The following is a 27,031-nucleotide window of genomic DNA, read 5'->3' on the forward strand; positions in this document are numbered from 1 at the left end:
CTAATAAGAGAAATCGAACACATGAGGGTAATGGGTCATGCCGATTTGAACCATCATATAAGGTGTGTTCAATGCATGAGATGCATGTGAGCGTCATGATGTCTCAACTTAAATTGCCCATGTATCGAAGCTAAAGATGACATAAGAGTATATGAGTCATATCAATTTGAATTACTTACATTAGATGTATTAGATACATGAGACATACAAAAGCTACGAGGACGTGCTAACCTCGAACCATCCATAAACGAGGTTGTCTATGCATGAGGGCACCGAGGTTGAACGTACGAGACATGCACGAGCATTAGTTAATATCAATATGAATTGCTTGCGACTGTCATGAGATGGTTGCCGCGGAGATGCCATGGCGATCTTGTAGATGCAACGAACTTCTTGAAGGTGAATTGGACTTTGGATGTCATGCATGACTTTAACATGAGGAGGACTAATTGACGAGGTCATGGTTTTCTCGAAGACCAGCGGATGTAAAAAGTCATGGCCATCTCAGAGATGAGCTTGTAACACCACGATGGTCCTGGAGACACGACGGACTAGGAATGTCGTAATTGTCTTCAGGGATGTGATGGGCCTTTAGATGAAGTTGCGGGCGACAACGGTGACTGTGGATGACGAAGGAAGCTGCGAGTGACGGACGAGGTTACGGACGACAAAGGAAGTCGAGGATGAGCGAGGTTGTAGGCGACGACCGACGCCGTGGCCGATGAAGCCGTGGGTGATGGAAGAATCCACGGACGCCTGAGAAGACTGTGGCCACAAGGTTGGACAAAACCATGGCCGCATACACGATGTTGAGTGAAGCCACATGCGAAGCCGAGGAAGTGACATCGAGTGAGGCCACGGACAAAGCTGTGGAGAGAAGGCAGGCGCATTGATGGCTGACCTACGCAGATACGTTTGACGTTTTGCTTGAGAGAGAGAGAGAGAGAGAGAGAGAGAGAGAGAGCTATTGTGAAGAGAAGAAGATGTCGGATTGGCCTCCCCAGAAGCTTTCTACCTATTGCTTGAGAGAAGATGCAACAACAAACGGCGAGTAGATATGGTGATGAATGACGCCCATCAATAAAATTCGATCGAGATCCAATTCGATCGAACTCTGACGACTAGACTCTTGGTCTCCTGGCAAGGGCAATTACATACCTTTGTAATTAGATCCTGTTAAGACTTCTTGACTTAAAAAAATTTACAATGATATTCATGTAGTTATAAAAATAAGATATTTAACCTCGTATATTTTAACGTTATTGATTTTATCAATGGAATGCATTCGCTTTCGATGAGAACTATGCCTACACCCATGGAAGCCACCAAGGATGTGATACACACAGCACGTGAACCCACGACGCTCGTCATAGTCCCATGCCATGTTGAGTAGGTGGACCCATGTGTCGGCAGTTGCATCATAGGTTAGTATGGACCGCAACGCATTCTTTTGCTCATCATACTTGGCCAAAAACACCATCCAGTAGTCCTCTGACCCATTGCATGCGAAGGAGTGCCTAAGATAGGCATGGGGGGCCTATTATCACAGATAAAATTGTAAATAAGGTATTCGATGTAATGCTTATGTATATCCATGTCATTCGATTTTATTCATACTTTACACAACATGTAGAGGGCTCGTAGTAAACTTGACAATCCCATTTTAGTTAGCTTTTATGGTCGTTCCATGCATATAAATTCAAATGAAATGATGTGAAAAAAAAAAAGGTTGCTTTAATAAGATATATATATCCAAAAGAGATAAGTCTTAGTTCTCTAGAGGGAGAATTATGTGTAACATGTTGAAAAGTGATACCTCAAGATAACAAATCTACAGAACTCAATGGACCGAGTGAGCAACAAGGAGTCGTTGCATGATCTCACACGAGATAATACATTGGTGGATACATTGTAAGATCAAGACAGAGAGCTACCTAAGCCAATAATAAACAAAGACACACTTAGAATCGATGTAGATATCAGACTTAACAAAGGGCTAACCCATAGCATGATAGGCGTGAACATCATCATCAACTCAATACAACCGAGAAGCGGAGCAACTTGATATAACTTAGTGAAGTGCTCAAGCTGTATGAAGGGAGTTGATATAGAAGACAAAACATGGAACGAAGGTACGAAGTTTTCCTTTGACAAAGGTCAAAGGATATGAACTCTTACAAAGGCAAGAGCGAGATCATGTCATTCAATGGGTCCCTTGTTCTGATGGAGCATACTCATATTGCACAATACCAAAGTTAAAAGGATCTTCGAGACATATACACCTTATCTCGGGATAGTATTTGATAAAGGAACTAAGGCGACTCAACTTGTAGAAACAAAAATGGGGTCAAAAGGCCTTGACATGAGGTAAGAGGATGTGGAGGCAAGTACTCTTTAAGAATATATCGTAGTGCTACCATTCGAGTTACCACAAATGAAGTAATGCATAATGGATATTGTGTTAAGGGTAGGAGCCCAGGATCAAACCAATAGCATACCAATTTTAATGAAGTCAGTAGACTTCGAGAGCTAGTAGACTATAAATTGTTTTAGAGTTGTGCTTCATTCAAGTGTGACCTAAAAGCAGGTGGGATAAATATCGATTAGTAAAGGAGCAAACACAATCGGAGATGACAAAGGCCCTGTGATATATTGGTAAAGACCACACATGGAGAAATTGCAGCCTGAGTTCATCCCACAAAGATTATAATGTAATGAAGATGTCACTAGGAGCCGACATGGTACAACAGATTATCATGGAATAGTTCGAGGCAATGCGACATACATAGGACAAGTCCCATAAGAGACTTAATCATACAAAGGTATGATCGAAAGTTATTAGGAGCTCCACTTCCATGAATAACATAAAAGAAAGAAGGGCTATGTATTCAAGGAGTGAATGCTATATTACCATAGAGGCAAGTCTTTCATATGTGCATCAAATTTTATATCAGATTAAGGCCTTGCTCATCAGCATATGAGAGCTATGTACCGCTAAGAGAGAATTATGAGTATAAGTACTAGTGAGTCTTATATGGGACACTTAATCGTACAGAGGTATTATCAGAGCAGCTAGAGAATTGGACTACTCTAGAGCTTATATTTGTTTAAGAAAGTTCGATAAGTCAGAAGACAAGACCGAGTGAACGAACGTTACTACCAAGGATACAAAGGAGAATAGAATCGGTACAAGCCCTACAACATGATGGCGGAGGCCATATGTGGGAGTTATAGTCCATATTTCCATCAACCAAGGGAAACTACTCGGAGAACATATCGATGTTGAAGTAGGTGGTCAAAAGGGCGAGGAAGTAATGATGAGTCCAAATGGACTTAGCTACATAAAATCAAGCATCAAGTAGAATGGAGATGGACTTAGAGGAGTGTCATAGTAATATAGAGGTAGATCTACCGATCGTGAAGAAAGGGATGTAGATGTGAAGTGACAAATAGTAGAGTTATGGGCATGACAGTACCATGGTACAGAATGCAAAGGCAAACTCTCAATACCGAGACAAGATTGAAGGGCAAATAACTTCGTAAGACTGTTGTCAATAAACTTTTAATCAAAATTATAAAAAATAGAGGACTTCGAGTCAATGCAAAAGTTCTCGACCAAGGATCAAAGTAGGTAGTATGCAGTGTTATACCTTTTCTACTTAGAGGAATAGGCAATAGAAGTGATGGAGAAGATAGTACAATACCATAGATATCCAAAACTATTTGAGACTTACTCCAAATCGGGGTAAAATTTACTCTTTTTTGTAACTTCTTACATTATAAAAGTTCGATGGTAATAAGGAGGTAAATCGTAGTAGCTAAGTCAACACAAGAAGTATAAACACTTTGGATGCTTTGAAAGTATGAGCAAAGAGAAAATAAAAGCTAATAACCAGCTCAATGTATGGAGTACACCCCTCAAGGTTGCAGATGAAGTTGAGTTACATTTGCTTTCCAAACTCTTAAGAGAATAAGCGAGATCGAGTACCCTAGTTCTCTTATTTATCCAATAGAGGAGTCTTACATATTAAAAAACTTTTCAAAAAAACTTAGTGAAAGGTAACATTTGTCAAATCATCACCAATAGTGATTGGTTTTATCATGAGTAGACTATTTGCTTCATTTTCCAACAGAATAACAATCAAAAGTAAAAGTGAGGTGAACTTATTTAGAGGTGACAATTACGTAGAAGAGGAATCGATGAGCATTCTAAAAGTTCAATGCTCGTTAAAATTCTAACAGGCATCCAACTAGTTTAAGCGATGTGAGAAACTTGAGAGACTAACACATAATAAGTAAGGTCTTTTCCTTTATCTGAAGGATTCGTAGGAACAACAAATATAAACAAAACTCAACCAACCCCATACTAGAGCTAAAGTCATTAACAAGTCGAAGCAGCATAGCTGATCAGAGTTTGATTAATCAATAGCAGTGGCTGTGAGTAGCTAGAAGCCAAGAGGCACATTGCAACTAGAGTAAAAGATCGAAGATTCAGCAAAAGCAAGAAGATGCAGCATTCACAAAGGTTTCGATAAGGATGTCGAAATAATAAGCGGGGAAGAATATTATAGATAAAACTATAAACATAATATTCAATGTAATGCTTGTATATGTTTGTATCTTTCAGTTTTATTCATGCTTTTTATAGCATGTAGAGGGTTTACAGTAGACTTAATAATCTCATTTTAGTTGACTTTTATGGTTGTTTCAGGTTTGTAAATATAAGTTATGTGTAGTCATTACATAAAGATAATTACCCAAAAATAGACCATCTAGGCAGTAATTTTGGGGGTTTCTAGCTCCATAGAGTGGTACAAAATGTTAGCTAACACAGTACCTAAGAGCTACCAAGATGACACATGGTTGGATGAGCCTTTGGGGTAGTGTTTAGGACTGGTTCACTATCTTGTTCCACCGTAGTATCATGTTGGCACTTGTGAGGACTTTTGACCATGACATACCACCTTAGACTCTTTATGCGACTATTCAAAGCTTGCAAAGTCTATTGTAATTTATATTGTCTATCAAGTATTTACTAAAATAGTTATTTGTTGGATCCCAAGTTAATAGCTTTATTTAATTTATCTTTTCTTTTACAGGTTCTCAAGGGACCATAAGTAGTTTCAAGGAGGCTTTCCCTTTGTAGACGGAGATACAAGAGTGTCACATGACTTAGACAAAACTAACTAAGTCTATAACACGACAATGCCATACTTGGGATACTATATCATAGATGGTGACATCATCGGTGAAGGCCCAGGAGTGGCAGTCCGACAAAAGAGTGAGAAGCTATGGGAGTGGTCGAGGATGAACCTCTAGTGGCAGTCTAATTCGGTTGGAACTGGACAAGGGTGGTGACAATGGATCGGGCAAGACCGATAAACTGCCACTTCCTCATCTAGTGGAAGCCTATCTCCTCGTCTAGTGGAAGCCCATCACTCATCCCCCCCAATAAAAATCCCAATAAAGAAAATCTATCTCTCATTCTTCGAGCTAACCATCAGTGACTGGACCTTACTACCACTGTCCCTAATCACTCCCATGACCTCCCACTATCTTGTCAACTAGCCACCGTTGGGAGGAAGCCGGTGGTGGTCGACAGATTGGATCGCCACTCCTAGGCTTTCATCAACGATGTCCATGTCTATGATGTGGTGTATCGAATCTGGTACTATAGGGCCACCATGCTTCTCGGTTGCATGCGCCAGGTCAAAGGAGTGATGTATGGTATTCGTGGCTAGCAAGCATGATGAGAGAAAGAACGCATTGAGGTACACGCTAGCCTACGAAGTGGCGGTCGACATGTGGGTCCACCTACTCGATGTGGCATAGGAGCGCGATGAGTGATGCGAGTTCACGCCTGACACGTTTCGCATCCTCGAAGGCTTCCACATGACAACACAAGCGTAGTTCTTGCAGACCACATAGGCCTTTGACATAATTGGCTAGAATTGGGTTGACGTGGAGGAGGGGTAGGTGGCGGAGGCAGGGTACTAGCGCACGTGCATGGTCGATGGGGATGGGGATGGGGATAGGAATGAGAATGAAAGGACGTGCATATGCCGATAGGGGAATATATGGAGTTGTTGGAGGGCGACAAGGCATGGCGATCGCTAGCGGACCTCCCCGACGACGTGAAGGCATCGTTGGCAATACCTGAAATAATCATTTTTTTTCAATAGCAAAATCGATAATTCTGTACGTATCTTCCATCGATAAGATCCATAATGTTAGTATAAATAAGATTAAATATCTTATTTATAATTATATATCAATATAAATTTTTTTAATCTAAAAATTAAAAACTAAAGGGATCCAATTACAAGAGCTAATTAGCGCTTGTTGGATCCAATCGTCCAGTTCGTCGGTTCCTTGGCTTCTTGAAAATTTCGTGACGTGTTGTTGAGACCACCGCACAGAGCATTTATAGTTGGTCTCTCAATGATGACGTTAGAAACTCAGACGACGTCTGCCCAAAAGGTGTGGAATATTTGCCTAACTACTCGTGTTGATCATTGCTTGTTTGACCAAGGCACCGAGGCACTGGATTGAGTCCTCATACTTGGAATCGAAATGCTTAGCGTCTTCATCTTGAAGGTTATCAGAGGATCATCATTGAGGTAATGTCTTTTCTCCATGGTCTCTCAATTATCTGATTAGACCTTAGGGTCAAGATGAAGGTCTCTGTCGGCTTGTATAGATATTTCTCTTCAATTTGTCATTTACTTCTATCAATGTTCCTCGTGAAACCAAGGACCAATATCTTTTAGCGAGATCGGTCCTCATCGGTTGAGGAGGTCGTCGAAGGAATCCTTTTTGTCATAGTTCTTCCTTTGGAGTAATTCAAGAAAGGTTATTGGGGCTATTTGGTCATCGAAAAGAGAAATCGAGATGACCTCAATCTATCTATTGATGAAGGCGTGAACAAGCAAAGGATGAGGGATCACAATCAATGAAGCAGTCATTATGTATGTATGTATGCACACAGTTTTATACAGTTGCATCAAATGATTTTTCCAATATATGTGTAAATATTGTTCACATGATGCGAGATTAAAAGATTCTATAAGATCTTTTCTGAGATTCTCGTAATCTATTGTTTGAAATCCCACTCATAGAATTTAAAGTCATGACACAAACAGAACTCAGAGCAAAAGTTTGACCCAGAAGCCATCTTATTATTATTATTATATGCAAATCATTTGTTGTACTTCTGGGAATAAGAACGTACAATTGCAAGTTACACAGGCGTCCACTTTAATCACTCAGGAAATAACAATATGCAGTAGGTAAATGCAATAATGTAAAAAATATATATATAACAACTCAGGATGAGTTTATACTTTTTACAAGACTCAGGTACCTAATGGCTCCTATGATTTGATTGAATCCTGGAGAGTTGACCCAGACTTGAGTTTGCAATCACTTCGTAATGTTGTCAGCCATGATTCCACCTGAATCAAGGTAATAAACTTTATTATCAAGAATTGCAAAAACCGATATGTTTTCATAATAACACACTGTAAAAGATTTTGTATAGTAAATACACAAAATTAATAGCTCTGCTGCTAGATAATTGTTCGTTCCAAAACTATAAAAATCGATACAGAACAACCAGAATTTTGACATGGGGGGAGGAAATAGGTCAGATAATTGTCAATTTCTATTTATGAACGAGAATCATACATGGGGAAGGATATAGGTCAAAGAGGGAAACACTTTGACACTGGGTAAGCGAACAGTAAACAGATAGAACTCCCCGGCTATGTCTGAAATAGAATGTTAACTATTTCTTGATGAAGACTTCTCCTTGACAGACTTGTTAAACAAATGAACTCTAGCTCCAATGACATGAAAGTGATTAAGGAGAAAGAATGAGAAATCTGAACATTGCATTGATGGAAGTTGAAAATCTCTAGAGCTTACATTACAAGTAGCGTGCTTCCTGAACAACGATAAACACATACAACCCAGTAGACAAATACTTAAAGCACAATACATTTACTGAGAATGCATCTTCTTTAGGAAATTATGGCGCTAACATGCTATCTTACAGAGGGGTTCCAAGAAAGAACTATCTGAAATCAGAAAAGAGAACATTTAGACAGACGTACCTGTAACTCAGAAATACTTGAGCATTCAAACCGCAAACCTTGACAGGTTAAAAGGTAAAATGCATGTCTTATTTCTTCGTCATCATGTTGGAAGCTTGGAAGTGGTCCAACTTCAACAACATCAGATAACAGTGTGCTGTCTTGAGGACTCAAATCTGAAAAAAGAAAAAAGGCTTTCGGCACATGAATGAATTTCTTTGCATTCTTTAGAAAAAGGTTACATTATTGACCATTATATTTTATTTGCTGCATGTTTTAGAAGGAACCAAATATCTTTCTAGAAGAATAAAGTTTTCTGTTAAGCTTTATACATGTAAAGGATAATAAATATTTAAAAATAGGTATGCTCATGAATAATTCCTCATGCATGTCCTTAATTCACTCAACCTGCTAAAACCATAAAAATATGGCAAACCTATTGCAAAAGGCCCCCACCAATTCAGTGTATGGGAAAGATCAATATATGCAATGTTACTCTTACAAATAATGAAGTTGATTCTATCATTTCTGGTCAGTTTTACCCCTTGAAGTATGGTGATTGCTGTTGTGACCTGAAAAAGAACAACTTCACTGTGATGCCAAGGTTCACCCTCTTTGCTAAAAATTATGCACTCACCAATTGACCGAGCATCATAATATTGTAAATCCACAAGTAAAATAAAAAACAAAATTTTCTTAAGAAACAAAAAACAAGTTATGTGCTTGCACAGTTGTGCTGCCAACATAAGAAACTTAACTTATAACTCCATTAATGTAATCGTATTATTTTTACTATGCTTCCTTAAAGTAATATTGAAGGCATGTATTGCTCTCTGTATCATGATTTTCATATAGAACATGTTAAATGAACTGTCTTTTCAGTTATTCTTACTTTTATTAGTTAGTTGTTCTCTAAACAGCTAAAATCAGTAAAAAATGACTTCATTTAATTGTGTCATATGTCTTGCATGGATTTTCGCTTCAATAAAAGCTCAAATCTTTGGACAGAAAAATTTTAAATAGACCACAATATTGGAGGGAAATATTACCATTTTCAAGTGAAAAAGAACATTACCAGTAGACTTGAGATAATAATAGATACATGAGCCGTGAAGGACAACAAAGCGGGGAAGCCAATCATCTATGTCATCATCATCTATTATAGGAGGTTCTCCAGGAAGTTGCGTCCACCTCTATGCAAATAGAAGAAATTAAGTAATTACTTCACCAATCCATGGTCGGATAGAGAGAGGACAGACAAAAAAATGCAGATGACATTGGAACTGAGAGTACATGGACATACAGTTCGGACATAGAGATAACCAGAAAGCCATGCAGACCTCAAAATTCCATCAAGATGTTCCAACCTTCCACAAAGAGGAAAAATAAAGATCAAGGAATTGAAAATAAGCTGAACTCTATGTACTTGGTTGCTAACAGGTCATGGTTGAAGTGTGATGTTATATGCCAAATGAGAGAAGAAAAGGTACCTGTAAGTAGCTAGTAATTCACCAGTTGCCCCTGTACTATAACAAAATTGAATATGCTCATGAAGATCTGGTGCATGTTTATCTTCTTTTATGTTATAACGTTGTTGGACTATTAATTTAAGACAGAGGAGAGAGAGAGAGAGAGAGAGAGAGAGAGAGGTTGTCCAGGTTAGTATCATAAACTTGTATAAAGGACACAGATGATACAGGACATGAGGAACCACAAACTGCAAAGCCATAATGAGGGCAAGATAAGCTGACGGCATATTCTCCAATCTGGCAGGAAAATTTCAAGTGAAATTTACTTGGACACCATTGGAATAAACCAGAAAGGAAGAGGCATGAAGAGCGAGAATGGACATGAGGAACCACAAACTGCAAAACAATAATCAGGGCAAGATAAGCTAACTGCATATTTTCCAATCCTAACAGAAATGTCAAGTGATATCTACTTAGATCTCATTGGACAGAAACAAAAAGGAAGAGGTCTGGGGAGAGAGTAGATGATAATTGTCACAAGGTGGAAGAAGTATGAACTATGAAGAACTTGTGACTGAAAGTGCTCAAATTACAAATCATTCTATGTAGAAGGCAAAGAGAAGTTAACAGCATCAAGTGCAAACTTAAATAGAGCAATTTTACTAGAATGTAGATTGTAGCTTAAAGTAGTATGGTATTTAAGTTTGTAAATGTGACGAGGGATATGGTTTACTAGAATGTAGGTTGTAATTTAAACTGCATATAGCCAGACAATGGAGGATCAACCTATCATGGGACACCTAATCTGACATGTTACACATGCATATCTATATAAAAAATGATATTAGGAATTCTGTCAGTATGACAACCTAAAGGTCCTAAAATTATATATATGGAAAGATAATGTCCAATTTTCAATTGTAATCAGGAACAACAAGCAGTTGCAATAAAGTAGCTCAAGTCTGTCCATACATAACATCCACTAAATCTTGCTCAAAAGGTGTCCAGTGCATTCTCAGAATATCAGTTTATAACTAGAACTGTCAAAAATACTAGAGCAAGTCGAACAAGTAAATCAGCATACAGAATTCATAAAGCAAAATTTTGTAGAATTGTTGCAAAATCAAAGTTCACAATAAGTGTGTATTGGATCTTACTGAGCTTTTAGATACGTCTCTCTTTCCTCTGCATCTGCAATTTCTGACCGAAGAGACTCTACTTCTACTCTAGTAAGTTCAATCTGATACCCAAAAAAATATTTTCTCAGTTATATATAAATGCTATATTTCTTATTGGGTCAATGGAAGTTATATCTTAATATAAAAATGATTTATTAACTTTATCATTGTGATCTCTTGATCCCCATGGAAGACGTGAAAGCGTAAACAAGTTCAGCAGAGATGCAGCTCCCATTACTCTTCTTACAGCCCACGAATGGCCAAGTGATCTGTACCAGAGACGTATGAAGAATTTATGATATCATTTAAAGCCAATATTTGAGAAGCTAAATCCATGTCATATTACAGATGTAATATCTCACCTCAGCTTAAAATCTGCCCTTGAATTTGTTGTTTGGGGAGAGTGTTCAGATGCTTCGGTGGGTCGGAAGTGTTCTGGGAGAACCTCTAGCTTTCCATAAACATCATCCATTAAGCAGATTCACTTTTACAAAATCCTGCCTATACATAAGTCTTAGTGAGCCCACAAATTTTTTATTTGCTTATAGCTCCAAGCCTCTGGCAATAACATGTGACTCATTTTCAGATACTTGCCTCAGTAACAATCATGACATAGAAGTTCAATGTAAATGATTTTAGGATGTATCCCTTCCCTGTAACCTTCAATAGAAATTATATATCAGGGGATTGCTATCAGTATGATCAGTTTGTCCGAAGAGAAAGCTCCATAGAAGCTAGAGAGAGAAGCACCACATATTAGGTCAAAGTAATGATGATCAAATGTTAAAGTTCACATCATGAAACTCAAGAAGTTGAGGAGATACACAAACATGAAAAGACTATGCATACTGTACCAAATTCCCATCAATTTAACCAACAGGAATATATCAAACAAAAGAGGTGGTTACACGAAAAAGATTGAATACTAAAGATCTGGTCAAAAGCCTAGGGACCAACTATGTTGCCATAGTAATATCACAGTCTAATGGTGAAGTAACAAAGAGACATCAAGGATAGGAATTATTAAAAGATGAATGCCCACAAAAATAATAGAACATTCAAAACCAATATCATAGTCTGGATTCTTTAATCAACTATTGATGGTAGACTAATGGGATTTTTATCATCTCATCTGATTGAAAGTTCACACCATCTTTTGCAGTGGGAGTAAATTTGTCATAAATGTCAAATTCTTAAATTGCGAGTATAAACTAATGTCTTAGGTACACAGCCTGTCACACCCTGAAATATTTTAACTTTGTACCAACAAAATTATATCGTGCATAAACCACCACTTCAAAACTCATACCTACATTGGTAAATTTTTCATTAAATCCAATATTCTTTGTATTTACAATAAACCATATCAACTTGAAAAATACTAAAACTTCTTGATAGAACTATTTGATGACAAAGAAGTTTCCTCCACCTAAGTCTCTCAATCTAATATATGTCAGGAGGCTGCTTTGAAAAAAATACAAAACAAAAATATATCAACAATCATGCTAAATAGGCACCTTTGAAAATCATAAAAACAATCGATGAGTTAGATATTCTTTCAACAATAGATGAAGAGATCTTATATCGAACTGTCAACAATGGATAAAGTGATATCTCTCACCTACACGAGTAGGGACACATTACTCTCAATAATAGATGAAGGAACCATCTAACTGTAAAAAAAAATCGTCCTACCAATACTGACTTGCCTCTTGGTAGAGAATAATAGCCCTCATCATCATATATCACAATCGTATATCTTCATTTATTTCATTCATGCATTAAAAAAAACCCTATAAAATATCATAATAACCACACTTGACATATGACATGGGAGACTTAGTGCAGTAGTAGTTCTGTACTGTGATAGGCCGTAGTTTCTTTCGTAGGGGCATTATCAACAAAAATACTCGGTATAGTCACATTTGCCTCATGATAACAATGATCATAATGTTAACCTCGATGCCAAATATCATTTAAAATTAGAAACAAATAATTATTCTCAAATTTCATAATATAACTTAAAATAAGACTTTTAAATTCATTAAATAACAAAATCATGAAGTTTTAATCCCTCTGCGACCCTAAATTGACCTAAACCCTAACTGAAATGGTTCAATTGACTTGAGCCGAATAGGTTTTCAACTGAAAACCCAATTGAAACAACATCAAGTTCACCTAAGAAGGGTCAATTGATCACAACACTCAAACTGGCCACAAAGGGGCCCCGGGCCAACTTGCCCATAGGGCACAGGCTTGAGGCCCCTGTGGGCTGCTAGCCTAGCCCAATTTGGGCTAAAAAGGGGGTGGGCATAGACTCGAGTCCGACACACATTTTTGGGTCGTGCTCGAGCTAGGCAGCAAGCGCTTGGATCAAGGTCGCGTGCATTACGTGTTCGCACAACATAGGAAAGCGACAAGCTGGGCTTCAGTGTCAAGCCACATGTGGGCCTTAGGTGCTAGGTTGATCGGCCCATGCCGAGCCAATGTAGATGGGTCACGCATAGCCTCTTAGGTTGACCCATGCCATGTTGACTTGGGTCCACGACGCGCTAGCCTTGAGTCAAGCTGATCCCAAGCTGGCTCCTATGTTGGTCTACAGGGCTCAATTTGTTGGGTGGCATCTGCTTTGGCCGTCAAGCGACTGGGCCATTGGCTCAATGCTACTCTATGACCAAGCCTGAGGTTAACTCAAATTGGTTTGACCTAGTGTTGATCGGCTTGGCTTGGGTCGAGTTAGCCTGGCCCAATGTTAGACCCAATCTTCACCCTCATTCAAATTTTAATTTCAAATTTATTTTTTTCAAGCATAAATTAAATAAACAACTAATTGACAAATGAAATAAGATAAGTTCATTCAAACGTGAAATCTAATGAAATTAACAGCAATAAGAAAACTAATTTAATCAAATAAATCAACATATCACAATAATTAAATCAATTTAAGGAATCATGAATAATGGCATAATTTTACAAAATTCATTAAAAAAATAATAAGTATGATTCAATATTTAAACTCATCAAAAATCTTCATGCATTTTAATCATAAAACATAAAATTAAATCGTTATTCAAAAATCATTAAGCACAATTCAAAACTATTAAACTAATGAAATTAGTGTTGTCACGCATCCAAAATCTTTTTTCAGAAATATTAACAAAAATAAACCAAAAAAGATAGAGGACCGACTTCTTCAAGATGGAAGTTCCTCCCTTTGATCCCGCACTATCGAGTTCCACTTGATCCTGTTGACAAATAAATGAGGGGTTTTCATTATAAAGGAGAGGAGGGAGTGTTTCCCTCAAGAAAAGAAAGATATCTTTTGAATTAATTAATTAAATAGATTCCTAATTAGCTCATAGAATTAATGAAGCAATTTTCAATTTTTAATTAACTTTCCTTAATCATATTAAACAAGGAAACAAATCCATCCAAATAAAACAAAACTCTAATTAACCACCAAACTGCACAAATTAAACATCAATTTTTAATTTGGGAAGGAGTGGAAAAGTCCCAGTGACTACACAGCCAAACTGCACCAACTCTAAGGCTTGCTTACTTTTAAATGTGTTGACAATCAACCAACATTCACTTGCCCAGATACAAGGACAAAAGGTTAGACTTTGTTTTGGGAATGAGCACTGGGTGCAGATAAAGAAAATCTTCATTAAAAAACTCGAAAGGTTCACCTAGAGGTTTGATGGTGGAGATGCGATCTAGATGAGATATCTACATTCTAACCGGTAATTGTCCTTGTATTGAATTTTTTTCTCAAATCTATTAATTTAGGAGATTGCTATTGACAATCCTTTTTTGTTATTGACAAACGTCTTCATACAACCACCTAAAAAATAATAAAATATAATTTTACTAAATGCAATCCCTCAATTACCAATCATACCATTTTAGGGCATCTTCTGAGTTCTGAGTTGATGCAGATTGACCCAAACGATGACATCTTCTGGGATATTGCAGAAACATTTGAAATATCATCTTTCGGGTCTATAACCCAACAGCTTAACCCCTAAAAACATTAAATTGATCTAACAAATGTAAAAACTATTTGTCACCTCATCCTCTTTGATATTCAGATCATCTCATTTGAAAATCTATGTTTTCTCTGTCATATTGCATCTATGAAAGATGCATAAGGAATCAAGAGGAGGAGGAGAAGAAGAATAATAATAATAATAATGGGAAGAAAAAGGGGGTGTATGGAAGGAATTGGAAGATTTCGTTGGAATTAAGCGATAAATTGAGGACATTTATAATCATTGCAGAAGGTATCTTAGGAATATTAAAAGTTCTTAAAATTTTCTATAAGTAGTAAAAAAAGGTTTCCAATAGAAATCTCCTTAATTAAGGACTATTTATGATATTAAACCATGATTTTGGTGTTCTGTTAGTTCAATTGAGTCCACAATTATATCTGATCATCAACGCATTGGCACTTGTTTCATCCATTTCGTTTAAGGTACGCTACCAAATTACTAAATTAGTAACGATACAGAAAATTGAATTCCGAGGACAAAAGTAGACTGATATGTCCTTGAGTGCAAGAAAAAAAATTGCGCTATATTCTACGATATGCTACAACTATAATACTTAAAAACATGTAATAATATTTTTTGAACGAATAAGCCGTTTGAGCAATAGTTCCTATCTTCTTCTTGCCTCTTTTTATGCACAATTTTCTTCTTTTCTTTTTTGTTTTCCATCCCCACGATTGAGATCCGTTCTTTACTATATTTCGTATAACTTATCGGTATAGGTTTCAGATAAGGGACTATTTTTTGCACCTAAAATTTTCAAATTCCATTTTTCCAAGAAACACTAGAGTTTTATGTTCTCCCAATTGCTTCGTCCAAAACATGAAGCTCATATAGGAAAGCCTTCTCTTCAAAAACTTAACCACCAAGAAATTTATGACTGCACGAGTGCAGAAGAAAAATAGAAAGAAAAAAAGAAAAGATAGAAAGCGCGACCCGGCACTTAAATCGCTGAGAAAGAGATCGGCAAGAAACAGAAGCAAGAGGAACACATCGATGAATCAGGTATGCGATCTAAATTTAGAACCGGGAACGCATCAGCCCAGATTCACGAAGGCGCAATAGGAACGAGACAAAAATAGGGGATCGATCCAAATCATGGTCATCATCAACATCATCTCGATGGCAGTACGCGAACAAAAATATTCATGGAAAAAGGTTGCAACGATTGCGGAAGAAAGGGTCAGACCTCGCGAGGGTTGGGGTTTTGGTTTCGCTGGCCGGAGTCGCCGTGCGTGATGTCGGAGCTCGCGGAATCTACCCGTCGTCGTCTCGGTTGTCCTCCCCACGTTGAAGGTAGACAATGGCCCCACCGCCCTGCAGTTGCGCCCACTATGGAGAGGACTTTCCTGGTCAGCGAGCACGGGCCGGATGGTACTCACGGAAGTTTCCAGCCGTCGATCCTGACAAGCAAACTCTTATCAACGGTAAGATGTGGGATTGACAGCACGATCAAAGGTGAAAGATGATCACACGGGTCAGCAAAGAGCCGCACCGAGTATGTGCATATTGTTTTTGTTATGAGCGATTGCGTTGGCTGCAACGCCAATGGTGGTTTCCGCAGCGCCCCACCAATGGCGATGCAAGTGACGTGCACGGTTTTTGGCTGGAGCGTGGTGGGAAAGGATTGAAGAAACCCACATCATACTAGAAGAACAAAGTTTGGCGAAATATTCGTATTCCGCGAAGATCCGTCCAAAAAAAATCTCTCGTCCTTCCCACATGTCAACCTCACCTACGAATATCAAAATCCCAACTTGGGCTGTTTAGAAAAGTGCGTTAAACAATAACAAGTTCTATGTACTACATGACTTGTGTTTGTTTAACGCATACGACTCGTCGAAGCGTACGATATTGGACTGTTGGTGCTGTGTACGTGTTTTACGTGGTATAGGTATTTGTCGCAAAGGGAAGTAAGTGCGATACAGGACGGCGAGTTCTATTTCTCCTGGCGGTGGGGCATGTGAGGATGGACCCCGTCTCCTCCAATATATTAAATTATTTTTAATTACTTATGATTCAACTGAAAAGAATCGATAATAGAAAATTCATGTTTATTGTTACTGTTGTATGAAAAAGAAAAGAAGAAAAAAAAAAGGGCAGAAATACGAGGCTTGCGAAACAGAAAAAATCATGTAACATTAGAACCGTGCAGTCTTCGACTGAAAAAACTCCCCCGTTAATGGAAATTGGAGATCTGTACAAGAGATAGGAGGATGGCAAGGTCAGGAACACTAAGGGAAAAGAAAAGAAGGAAAAAAGAAACTGGAAAGAACACCACGCCGAAGGGGGATCTTTAAGAGATTAATGCGATCTGGAACTTATTTCCATTGTGATCACTCGGAATCGCTGTCCATGCTCTCCATCCCCTTCAATCCCCTGCGCTTCTGCAGAAAGCAGCGGGTACAACGAATTAACATGTATCGCAGAGAGTAAAACGCACGGCCCCAATCGGAAAAAGGGGCAGATAAAGAATTAAGGACGAGGGAACGAGAAATTGGGACCATAGTCAACATCAGGGGCCCACGTGAAAGGGAGAAGGCGACCAAATTAATTTAAGCCCCCACCCCCGAGGGCCAAGGCATGGAATTCAATTCGTACATGCACATTGTATGATCGACCTTCTCGGTCATAATGAATTCGACAACCATCATGTCGAATGGAGACATGACGAAGGAGGGGCATCGAGGAAAAGGTTCCAGGGGAAGAAAAGCATATGACAGAGCTGGCAACAGGTCAATATTAGCAGTGAAGGTAAATAAATATAAACGAGTAATTTATTTGTCAGGGGAGATTTGATGGGGGAAAAAGAGAGCGAAAGCACGATCCGGGGATTTGCGTTATACCTTCTTTACGCACTTCTTCTCCCTCACTTCATACCGTCCTCTCGTCAGATCCGAAAGCCACATTCCAGGAAAACAATACTACACACACAAAAAATGCATATATTATTTTGTAAAACAACAAGTGATGAAAAGGATTACGATGGATCGAGGGGTTAGTGATTGTGAACCTGGAGATTCTTATCGATGTTCTTAGCCCTCTTTTTGGGTCTCTGGGGAAGCTTGGTGCCCTTCATGGCCAAGAAGTCGTCCTCCTTCTCCTTGCGGGAGAGGGATATGCAAATCTTGGGCCACTCGAACTGATCCAGGTTCAGCCTCTCCCCGATCGCGACCAGCGGAGGGGCGCTGCCGCTGCCGCCCGTATCCTGGTCCGATGCCAGCTTCGACTCCGGGAGGTTCATGTGGCCGTCCGCTGCGCCGTTGGTGGGGTTCTTCTGGGCCTTTTCCGGCAGGGACGAGGGCGATCGCTTCTCGGATCGAGTTGGGCCGCCTGATCGCTCTTCCACGCCCCTGATCATGGCCAGAAAAGAGGAAGAGTTGGGTCAGAAGGTAACAACAAACAACAACAAGAAAAGGTGGGTGGGTGGAGGGGGTCGCAAACTAATACAAAGGAAAGAAAAAGATAATTGCGGAAGGTTGTATTTATAGCCACGCAGCGGTTTGCTGGATGCTGTTTAGCGCCTCAAACCAAGGCGAAAGCCGTAGTTCTTATGAGGCAGACACATCGCAGGAGCTGAAAGAAAACAACAAATTATCCAAAAACATAAAAGAAAAACAAACCAAAAACGGAGAAGTGTTGCTGATTAAAGAAAAGAAACAGTAGTAGAATAAAACAAATGAAAGCATAACAAGCAGGGGTGATTACAGGGGTTATTAACATGATGATTTAGTGTCTTGCATATCTGATGAGACCCGCAGATCCAGTCATCCTCGATAAGGTTTCCAGTTGAAGTGCCACACAGGCAACAATTCCATCTCAACATTAACATCAACAATAATATGACTGATTACATAAAAGTGATCAAATCTCTTTTTCATCTGTCATCAATCTTTAAGTGATTAATATTTACAGATAAATATATTAACACCATCTCAACTATTTTCTCACTAATCTGATCTTTTACAAAGTCCACAATAGATTGTTCATTAATATACACTATTCTGTTTTAGTCTTATCTCATGGATCAATATCAGATTTCTTGTCAAGTAAATATTTTTTATATGTTGAGATGAAATAAAAGAAAAAATTGTCACCCATATAATCATAACATACCAAAAGAGATCTACAAGACCATCACATGCAAAAAAGAAACCAACTAATCTCGAAAACACTATCACAACCTTACATCAGCTCCGTCGTCATCGTCGCACACACCCCACCACTTCCTCTCTCTACCCCTTAACCGGCCTATACAAATATGTTTAATCCTTTTATTACGAGGAAACAGAGATCGACTAAACCATTAAAACTGTCAAAGACAGAAGACCAAAAGACCGGGCGAGAAGACGAAAATTCCGGTTTCCATTATCCTGACATATGTAAGAAACAAGCTGAAATTAAAAATCCAGGGAAATTTTTTTCTGAGTACAAAAACAAAAAAAAAAGACACAACAAAGGCAGGAAAATAGGAAAACCACCGTGAAAATAAAAAACTGAGGGAAAAATAACAAGGAGAGAATGGGAGTGGAGATGGGAGAGATAGGGGCGTGCCTGCTGACGAGAGGGGCAGCAGCGTCACGGACCACTACAGACGTCCTCAGATTGGCTCCCCTGGCGTACGAACCGCCAGAAGGCGGAGGAGCCATCCCCGCCGTCGATCTGCGCGGGATCTTGAGGATCTGCCGCGAGTGGGCGGAGGCGGCGTCGCCCGACGCCCGGCACTCCGCCCTCGGCGCTCGGGTTCTCTTGTTGTGACCCCACTGCAGGATGACGTCGCCGCCGCCGTCCACCCCGTTGATGATCTCATGGTGGCGGCTCTGAGACTTCGACGGCGCCGGGAAGGCGGTGAAGGAGACAGGGGCAGAGAGTAGAGGTTGGATGTCGGAGGCGGCCAGTGCGGAAGGGGAATCCGAGGGGAATGAGATGCGAGGCAGTTGGTGTTCTCGAGTTGGGGATGGATCAGCAGTTCCCAACACCGATCTCGCTCTTACGGGTTTACCTTCGCAGGGGAAATGAGTTGCGTTTCGGCTGCTATGGTCCGCAGTCTCATCTTTCCATGCTCTATTGAGGATGGGTTTCCTTCCATGGCTGAGAGGAAGGATATCTGGGCTTACTCTCTGGTATCTGTGAAACATATATGGCGAAATTGAGGTCAGCGATTGCTTCATATCTTAAAATCTCAATGGAACATATCATATGACCACAACGAATCCGAACTGTAGACAAAAACTCAAAGTTTTGGCAACAAAAATTGTCCTTGCCGAAGGTAAACATCGAAACCATTCTATAATGCAACTTTATCTCAGAATCAAACGAACGAAGAACTAGAAATTTGTTTTCGTAACTCTTTGTTTTCAGAGTAATCCCAAGGGAAAGGAAAGCATTTGTACCAAATCCAGAAGAATGGTGAAACAAAAAGAAAGATCTTCGTCTTCTTCAAAACTGTAGCCGCAACATTAAAGAGCAGATCAGAAGGAAAACTGCGAAACATATCACCGTGAGAAACAATCCTCTTCTTAGAACTCTATCGTAACCGATTAGAGGGAAGAAATCTCATCAGGGGACTGATGAAGCCTAGATCTAACAAATCGGCCTGACTTAAAGGCGAAGCCTTCCGCTAATTCCAGGGAAAGAAACTTCGGCACGGTAGGAGAACAGTAGAAAGAAAGAATCGGGAAGGAATAGCTGTAGATCGAAAAGAATTGGCGATCAACGTTGCGATTCCTCACCACAAAAATACGCCTAAATAAGATGTCGGAGACTAAGGAGAGAGAAGCGAAGCAATTCGAACACAACGGTTCCCAGAAATATCCAGTATTCGATCATGAGAACAAGAAATCTCGAGAGGATACGTTCCAAAATATGACCAGATTACAAGAACATGGCAATAGTTCAAACTGGAGAATGCCAATTAGTTAGAAAAAGCACGATTATTCTCCTAAGGCACTGAAAAATCTTGCAAACAAGGCTGTCAAAGGCACCGCGGAAAAGAAAGCTTCGAATCATCGACAACGAAACCGAAAACGGCGATGAACCGTAGGAAGGGCGAATCACCGAGCCCGGAGAAAGAAGATGGGCTGTGAACCCACGGTCTCTCCGTTCCGGAAGCCGAAAGAAGCAATCGTCGGGCAGATACCCGCCGGCAGAAAAGGCACAATCTCCAGCCGGAGAAGCGCTCTTCACCTGCATCGCCTTCCTCCTTCAGGATCTCCTTGTAGAAAAAAGAAAAATGCAAATTTTCGATCTCAAGGGACGAGACCTCGGAACAAAGACTTCAGAATTAGGAGATCAACATCAAACCACCACGTACCGACGCAAATAGAGAGCAGAAGAGATAGAGGTGGTGAAAAGCAGAGATTGGAGCAAACCTCATCATTTCCAATGACGAGTGGAATCAACGAGCAGTTAATAGTCAATATCGCATATAGCCTTCTCAGGATTAGCGCAGCGCATCGATCGATGGCGTCCCTCGCCGGAAGCACAGGCCTCGGCGCCTCTATATCTCTCTTCTGCCCTCAGAGCGAAGTTTTATGCCGCAAATGTTAGTGGAAGCAAATTCTATCGAGAGAAAAGGAGAGGACGATGGCAAGGCGTCGCTTTGGAAGACGATGAGAAAGATGCAGAGAGGATAGGGGGAAGGGGTAGAGGGCAGCGAAGACGATGAAGAAGAATTGGGTTAAAATAGCGGCTTCGCCGAACCGTAACTTCCTATAATACCCCTTCATCGCGCATCTAATTTCGGACTTGCCCGACAGCCTGGGACCAAATCGTAAATAAATGAACTATATGAGTGCTTTTGCGCCACTAAAAGTCCAAGAGTCTTCGTGTTGCGGGTTCCTCAAGTTCCGACAGTAGTTACTGCCTACCCGTAGAATCTCATGTATGCGATCTCAATGATCCACCGTCCATTGTCTCCGATCACTGATCCCTCTCCCGACCACGCCGTCCGTGTTGTCCACACTAGAGACAGTCCCGCATGAACCGTAGACGGCTATGATTTACTTGAGAAAACGTGCTAGCCTGATTGGGCTTCTATGGTCTAAAGGTGCAGTACATAAAAGAAATAGCCAGTCATATACTACTCGTTCAGCTGATCTCGTGTTTGTTTGTAACATAAACGGCGCATTCTCTGCCACAATGTTTAAAGCATTAGATTTCGGAGCACGAATCACAAAGCAGGTTAGTAAACTTTGCCAAAACAGTAATTTGAATTTCCTTAATGACATGGATTTACAAGTTACGTTGATCGCTCGGCATTTTAGAAGAGATATGGCCCCCCGTGAATCTCAAAGCCACTCGTCAGGATCTGATGCGTCTGATGGGATGATTGACCCATCAATTTATGGAAATCCTCTGCGTGCACCTAAACACGGTCGATGTCCATCACAGGTGAAAATGGACGGTTCCAATCGAAAACAGGTTTCTGGGCAGGAATAGAAACCAATGGGCTGCGTGTCAGCGGAGACCGCAAGCGATCAAAACGGAGGGCGGTTTTTGGGACGATCCAGTTAGGTTGCACTGCTCCGGCGGTACACCACAAGTAGCTGTCCCACGTTGCGCACCTTTTCCCACCCACTCCGCACATGCACGCTCGCCAATGGAGGGTTTGTTGAGATGCGCGGGTCCCCGTGAAGCGAGGCTCCCATTTTGGGGTGGTGGGGAGCCACGCAGCAGCGCCTACGCCGTCCGATAATGATTCAACGTCCCGTGATACTCGATCCAACAACCACGTTTTGATTTCCCATGAAATTTCTCCATGTATGGCGTACCCAAGAAATTTCAGCAAGAATTTTCTCGCTAATATGCACGTGTGGAGTCCACGCGTGCGAGAAAGGCGAGAGCCGCTTACAAAAGCGTGGCCGAGACTCCCACCTGTGATCAAGTTTGTGATGAAAATTTTAGTGACGATGGCACTGACATCATGTCCACCTCACTCATGAGGTCCGTAGGATGGGTGTGTGTGAGATCCAACTAGTATTTGCCTTTGGAGGAAGAAGAAGATATCTTCCATTAGGAATTCACGATGGTGGTCTCTATGGAATCATCAAGTCTCAGTCAGCCTACTGGTTAGGGTGTGGATCTCCGTTAAAACGCGGCAGCGGGGAGGGGATTCTCGACGACGTTGGACTCTCCGTCAAACATGGGAACGAAGATTGCGGAAACGGAGGCCATCTTGGAGCATTGGGAGCACCGTCGTTGCACACCTCAACATCTACTCCTCCGCTGCAAGTTTTGGCGGCACGCGGCGGAGGAATCCTCGTTCCTATCCGCGCGAGCCTTCTTGTATACGACTCTCCACGCTATCGTAGAGAGTCCTTGCGAGGAAGTTGGAGAGCGCAGTAAGTATCATGGGTTGCATGTGGCGGATCATGTCGCTCGGCGTGCGCCATGCCAGCACAGCTTCTGGCGCAAGGTACAGTCCATGCCATGGGCATTGCTAACGCATGATGAGTAAGCATAGAGCCTATGACATCATACGACAGCAGGATTCCATGCCATGGCATTGTTGCTCGTATGACCATCAGTTCCTCCTGCCCAGCCACCGCCACCTGCCACCTATCGACGCCAACTTTGGCTGTTTTGCCTCGTCAGTGCCAGCTTGGTTTAAGACCACCCTATGCCGGAAAATTACTAGGATGTGATGAGTCGTCTGAATCATTGAACATTAAAGTTAGCATCACGTTCGTTCATGACGCTGTCAGGTTTCATGTCCCCGAGATGTTGATCCAGCTCTTTTAACTGATCTTAAAGATGAGTGGTATATGAGAAGTAGGTTTAGTGAGATTTTGTGGACTGATTGAGTCAATTACGGAAGAGATGAGAGGACAATTTGTATTATGTCAGTCGAGGCTTAGACTTAGTGAGTGAGTTCAACAAAGATTATGGACGTACTTGAAAACATTAATCGGTAAGGCATGTGGTATTCAAAGTGTCATGCGAGCTTATAGATTTTGTTTTTTTTAAGAGACAATCTATGACTTGATGAATATTTTTGATTTAAAAAGAATCTTAAATCTTAAATTAGAATAACATGTGGAGAGTTGGATTGAAATTTTATGGAATATTATAAGATTACGTGTTTTTATGATATTGATCAATCGATTATTATAAAGTTGATCGAATCTGAAGTATATTATTGATAAGAAAAGAAGAAAAGCACAAAAAATCATACAGGTAAAGGAAAGGAGAGAAGGGAAAAGAAAAAATGCCGAGACAATGGAAAGAACAGAGACAATAGGGAAGAAAAGAAAATAGAGATTTTTGCTTGCAGCACTTGGCAATAAAGTTATGGGTTAACAAAAGAAGAAAAAAATTATTGTATTGCATAGTGATAAGGTATATTTTGGTCATCAGATAAATCATCGTTGACGTCATACGCCACATCCCAACCAGTGTCAGAATCCGATGCTACACGCCATCAGAACCCCATGACACATGCCAAGTTGGGTCCTGTACCTAAACACTGTACGAGAAAACCATCCCGAGAGCTCGAGGTGGTGTCGTCTGACGTCGCTCAAACATCCTCCGAGACACCAGCTCGTTAGAGAGATCATCCCATCCCATGAGGGTCAGTGGCCACACTGAACCGAGGCGCAACCGACCCTCGCACAATAGTATAAAAACCTATGGTCGGCGCCCGGCTAGGGGGGAAGAAAATCAATAAAAAAAAACACTCAACTGACTTGCTCGTCAGAGGGGCCGAAGTCGGGAATCACCCGACGAAGGCCATTTTTGCAAGAAGACGACCGTCCACAACAAGCGTGCATCTCAAACCCTAGAATCGCCACCCATTGTACGAGGACGTGCTGACAATCACCCTAGAGACGGAGAGACGTGACCCATCATAAACGGCGCCCGGATCGACGGACCGAGGAACGCTGATCAACACCCACTTTGCGAGGACCCAGTCGACCTCGCCAGCTCAGCTCTTGCCCGAGCCGCTCCAGAACGATCACCCCGAACAACGAGTGTCTCGACCCAGAAGACACCTTCCACTACAAAGGGGGAGCAGTGAGCCGCCCCGGATCTCGATCAACGCCAATCGGTACTCCTTCCCGAGGGTGCGGCCACCTCATCATCCTACTCACTTTGCAAGAAGCTCCCGACATTGGCCCATGGACATAACCGTGCTGATTCATCAGCCACGATACTTTTGTTCACTAACACATAGCAAAATATTAGATTTTTTTTTTACAATTAATGGTTGTACTTATCTATTTCATATTATTAATTTAAATATTAAAAAGATATATTATTATTATTATTATCATTATTATTATTAATGCTTATCTATCTCGGTTCTAACCTCATCCAACCTCAATCTTCATGCAAATTGCTTCTCGAACAATCTCCTTGAGAGTTCGAGGTTTTTTGCTCCCTGTTGTTTTAGTAATTGAGACGGGGAAGGGATGGTTTATGGTTACCAAGTAACATGAATGGTTGAGTTAGGAACTATTATGATCGTACTATATATATCCTAACACGAGATTCAAAATTATGTTCAACCTCGATGTACGTAACGACATATTTTGCTACCAATATTTCACCCCATTTAGCAGGTCCGAGGAAGAGGGCTGTGTCGGTGATGATCGAAGGGAAGCAGCTCAACCTTCGAGGGCTGTGTCTGTGTCATCACCTCCTCTATCTTCGTCGAGGTGGGAGTGATGGGGTTGCTTAAGCGACAAGTTTTCCATCGGATATGGATTAAGGGGAGGGAATTGAAGAGAAGAAAGAGACCACTTGTGTGCTCTTCTTATTCCTTCCCTCCATGGTTTTGGTTGCTGTCGCAAGCCAATCTTAAGGCCGCAGACTTCGGCTTGATGCGTGGATCTTCTCTCTCTCTCTCTCTCTCTCTCCTTTTCTCTAATTAATAATATACTGCAAAATTTCGATCAATTATATATTAATCCGTTAGTCAATATCGTATAATTTGTGGTCTTATAATATCATACAAAATTCAATCCAATTCTCTAATTTAAAACGTATGAATGGCCATAAATTCAAAATATCTATCAAATTATAAATCATATAAAAAAATCTATTTACTCTTATGATATTTTAATTAAGATTAGATAATGCAAAGAATACGTTCTTATGATATGAAATATCTGCTCGAGTCATTTATATTGTGTTCACATAGAACAATTAGTTTTGCACCATGATGCTTCATTACAAAGTAAATAATTTTCTTTCTTAGGATTTTTATTTATATATATAAATTCTTCATAAAATTCATAATTATATATAGATTGACAGGTAGAATATAAGATATTACATATCCCCCGGACAAAAACTTAGTCTTTCATACTTTGACATGTATGAATCTGAAGATTATTCAGGGATATCTATAAGTTCTTAAATATATCTTTTTTCTTGTTATGATTTTACTACACGCAAGATATGAACAATATGGATAGGTCATTCATCATATGGTTTTTTTTTTTAGGTTTTGTTGTTTCTAATTTAATTACTTCATAATGATCCTAAATATATTTCTTCAACATTAACATGTAAAATATATTACGATATTTAAAATTTTAAAATATAAAAGAATATACATATATATATATATACTCAAATTTTAAGATAGAGTTTGATTCATATCTCTTATTATCACCGTAAATTTCCTTTTATCTATCATGAATTACAAGTATGTATTTCTAATCAATTTAATCTTTCAAATATGGCTTCAATTATGTCAAATCTCAAATACTTTCTTTCATTAATTATCATTGAAATATATTTATGTCATGTATGATGAGATCATTCTAATACTTCTCTAATATCTATTATTGTTATTATGAACAAATTCCTCCAAATATTTTATTTTAATCCAAAAAATCTCATAAGAAGTTATATAATTATTTTTAGTTGATTATCTATTGATGCATGAAAAGCAATGCTAAAATTTATATAAATATTTTTTAAATAATTTGGCACATCATATAGATATTTGACATAATTTTGGCACATCATGACTAGTCTACTATCTCCTTAATATACAATTTGGCCAATTTTTCTAAAAGTTAGTGAAATCTTAATAGTCAAAATCTATATTGACTTTATTAAATAATTTATAATTATCCAAATAATTTAGAATCTTAAGATTGACTAAATTGATTTTTGTGTAAAATTCAATTAGCTTAGAATTGTATTTTTCGAAAAATAAATATAATAAACAGTGGTAAACAAGTAAATAATTAAATTAAAAAATCTTCAATATTTTTAATCTACATCCA

The 27,031-nt window shown here is 39.7% G+C and overlaps 2 protein-coding genes across 13 annotated transcripts; both read right to left on the reverse strand.

Annotated features, from left to right (window-relative positions):
• Positions 1-7,148: 7,148 nt before the first annotated feature.
• Positions 7,149-16,230, reverse strand: LOC135580848 (uncharacterized). 8 transcript variants are annotated; one of them, XM_065155953.1, is made up of 10 exons: positions 15,979-16,191; positions 13,930-13,985; positions 11,331-11,400; positions 11,103-11,237; positions 10,901-11,009; positions 10,720-10,802; positions 9,397-9,460; positions 9,169-9,286; positions 8,115-8,269; positions 7,149-7,454 (listed from the first exon to the last, which is right to left on the reverse strand). In XM_065155953.1, exons 4-10 carry the CDS (start codon positions 11,210-11,212, stop codon positions 7,374-7,376), a joined length of 720 nt encoding a protein of 239 aa, XP_065012025.1. In that variant the 5' UTR covers positions 11,213-11,237; positions 11,331-11,400; positions 13,930-13,985; positions 15,979-16,191; the 3' UTR covers positions 7,149-7,373. The 8 variants fall into 8 exon arrangements, with proteins under 8 accessions (XP_065012025.1, XP_065012026.1, XP_018683313.2 ...); XM_065155954.1 differs by having other exon boundaries at positions 11,335-11,400; positions 15,979-16,190; XM_018827768.2 differs by having other exon boundaries at positions 11,335-11,474; positions 15,979-16,190.
• A 673-nt stretch (positions 16,231-16,903) lies between these two features.
• LOC135641008 (uncharacterized) lies at positions 16,904-21,303 on the reverse strand. Of its 5 annotated transcripts, none has more exons than XM_065155947.1 (6): positions 21,103-21,303; positions 20,882-21,003; positions 19,344-19,916; positions 17,803-18,142; positions 17,636-17,713; positions 16,904-17,176 (listed from the first exon to the last, which is right to left on the reverse strand). In XM_065155947.1, the coding sequence occupies exons 1-6, from the start codon at positions 21,166-21,168 to the stop codon at positions 17,126-17,128; spliced, it is 1,230 nt and encodes a 409-aa protein (XP_065012019.1). In that variant the 5' UTR covers positions 21,169-21,303; the 3' UTR covers positions 16,904-17,125. The 5 variants fall into 5 exon arrangements, with proteins under 5 accessions (XP_065012019.1, XP_065012020.1, XP_065012021.1 ...); XM_065155948.1 differs by having other exon boundaries at positions 20,929-21,000; positions 21,161-21,302; XM_065155949.1 differs by having other exon boundaries at positions 20,929-21,003; positions 21,161-21,283.
• Positions 21,304-27,031: the final 5,728 nt, after the last annotated feature.

This window comes from Musa acuminata, chromosome BXJ3-6, assembly GCF_036884655.1.
Source record: "Musa acuminata AAA Group cultivar baxijiao chromosome BXJ3-6, Cavendish_Baxijiao_AAA, whole genome shotgun sequence".
NCBI classification, from domain to species: domain Eukaryota; kingdom Viridiplantae; phylum Streptophyta; class Magnoliopsida; order Zingiberales; family Musaceae; genus Musa; species Musa acuminata.

Coding starts and splice junctions, on each gene's coding strand:
- LOC135641008 (XM_065155947.1), bottom strand. CDS start 21,168: ATGATGAGGTTTGCTCCAATCTCTGCTTTTCACCACCTCTATCTCTTC. Junction 19,917..20,881: donor GCTTCCGGAACGGAGAGACC/GTGGGTTCACAG, acceptor TATGTTTCACAG/ATACCAGAGAGTAAGCCCAG. Junction 17,714..17,802: donor ACATCGATAAGAATCTCCAG/GTTCACAATCAC, acceptor TTGTGTGTGTAG/TATTGTTTTCCTGGAATGTG.
- LOC135580848 (XM_065155957.1), bottom strand. CDS start 11,212: ATGGATGATGTTTATGGAAAGCTAGAGGTTCTCCCAGAACACTTCCGA. Junction 9,461..10,719: donor GAGACGTATCTAAAAGCTCA/GTAAGATCCAAT, acceptor TCTTTGTGGAAG/GTTGGAACATCTTGATGGAA. Junction 7,455..8,114: donor CAAGTATTTCTGAGTTACAG/GTACGTCTGTCT, acceptor ACCTTGATTCAG/GTGGAATCATGGCTGACAAC.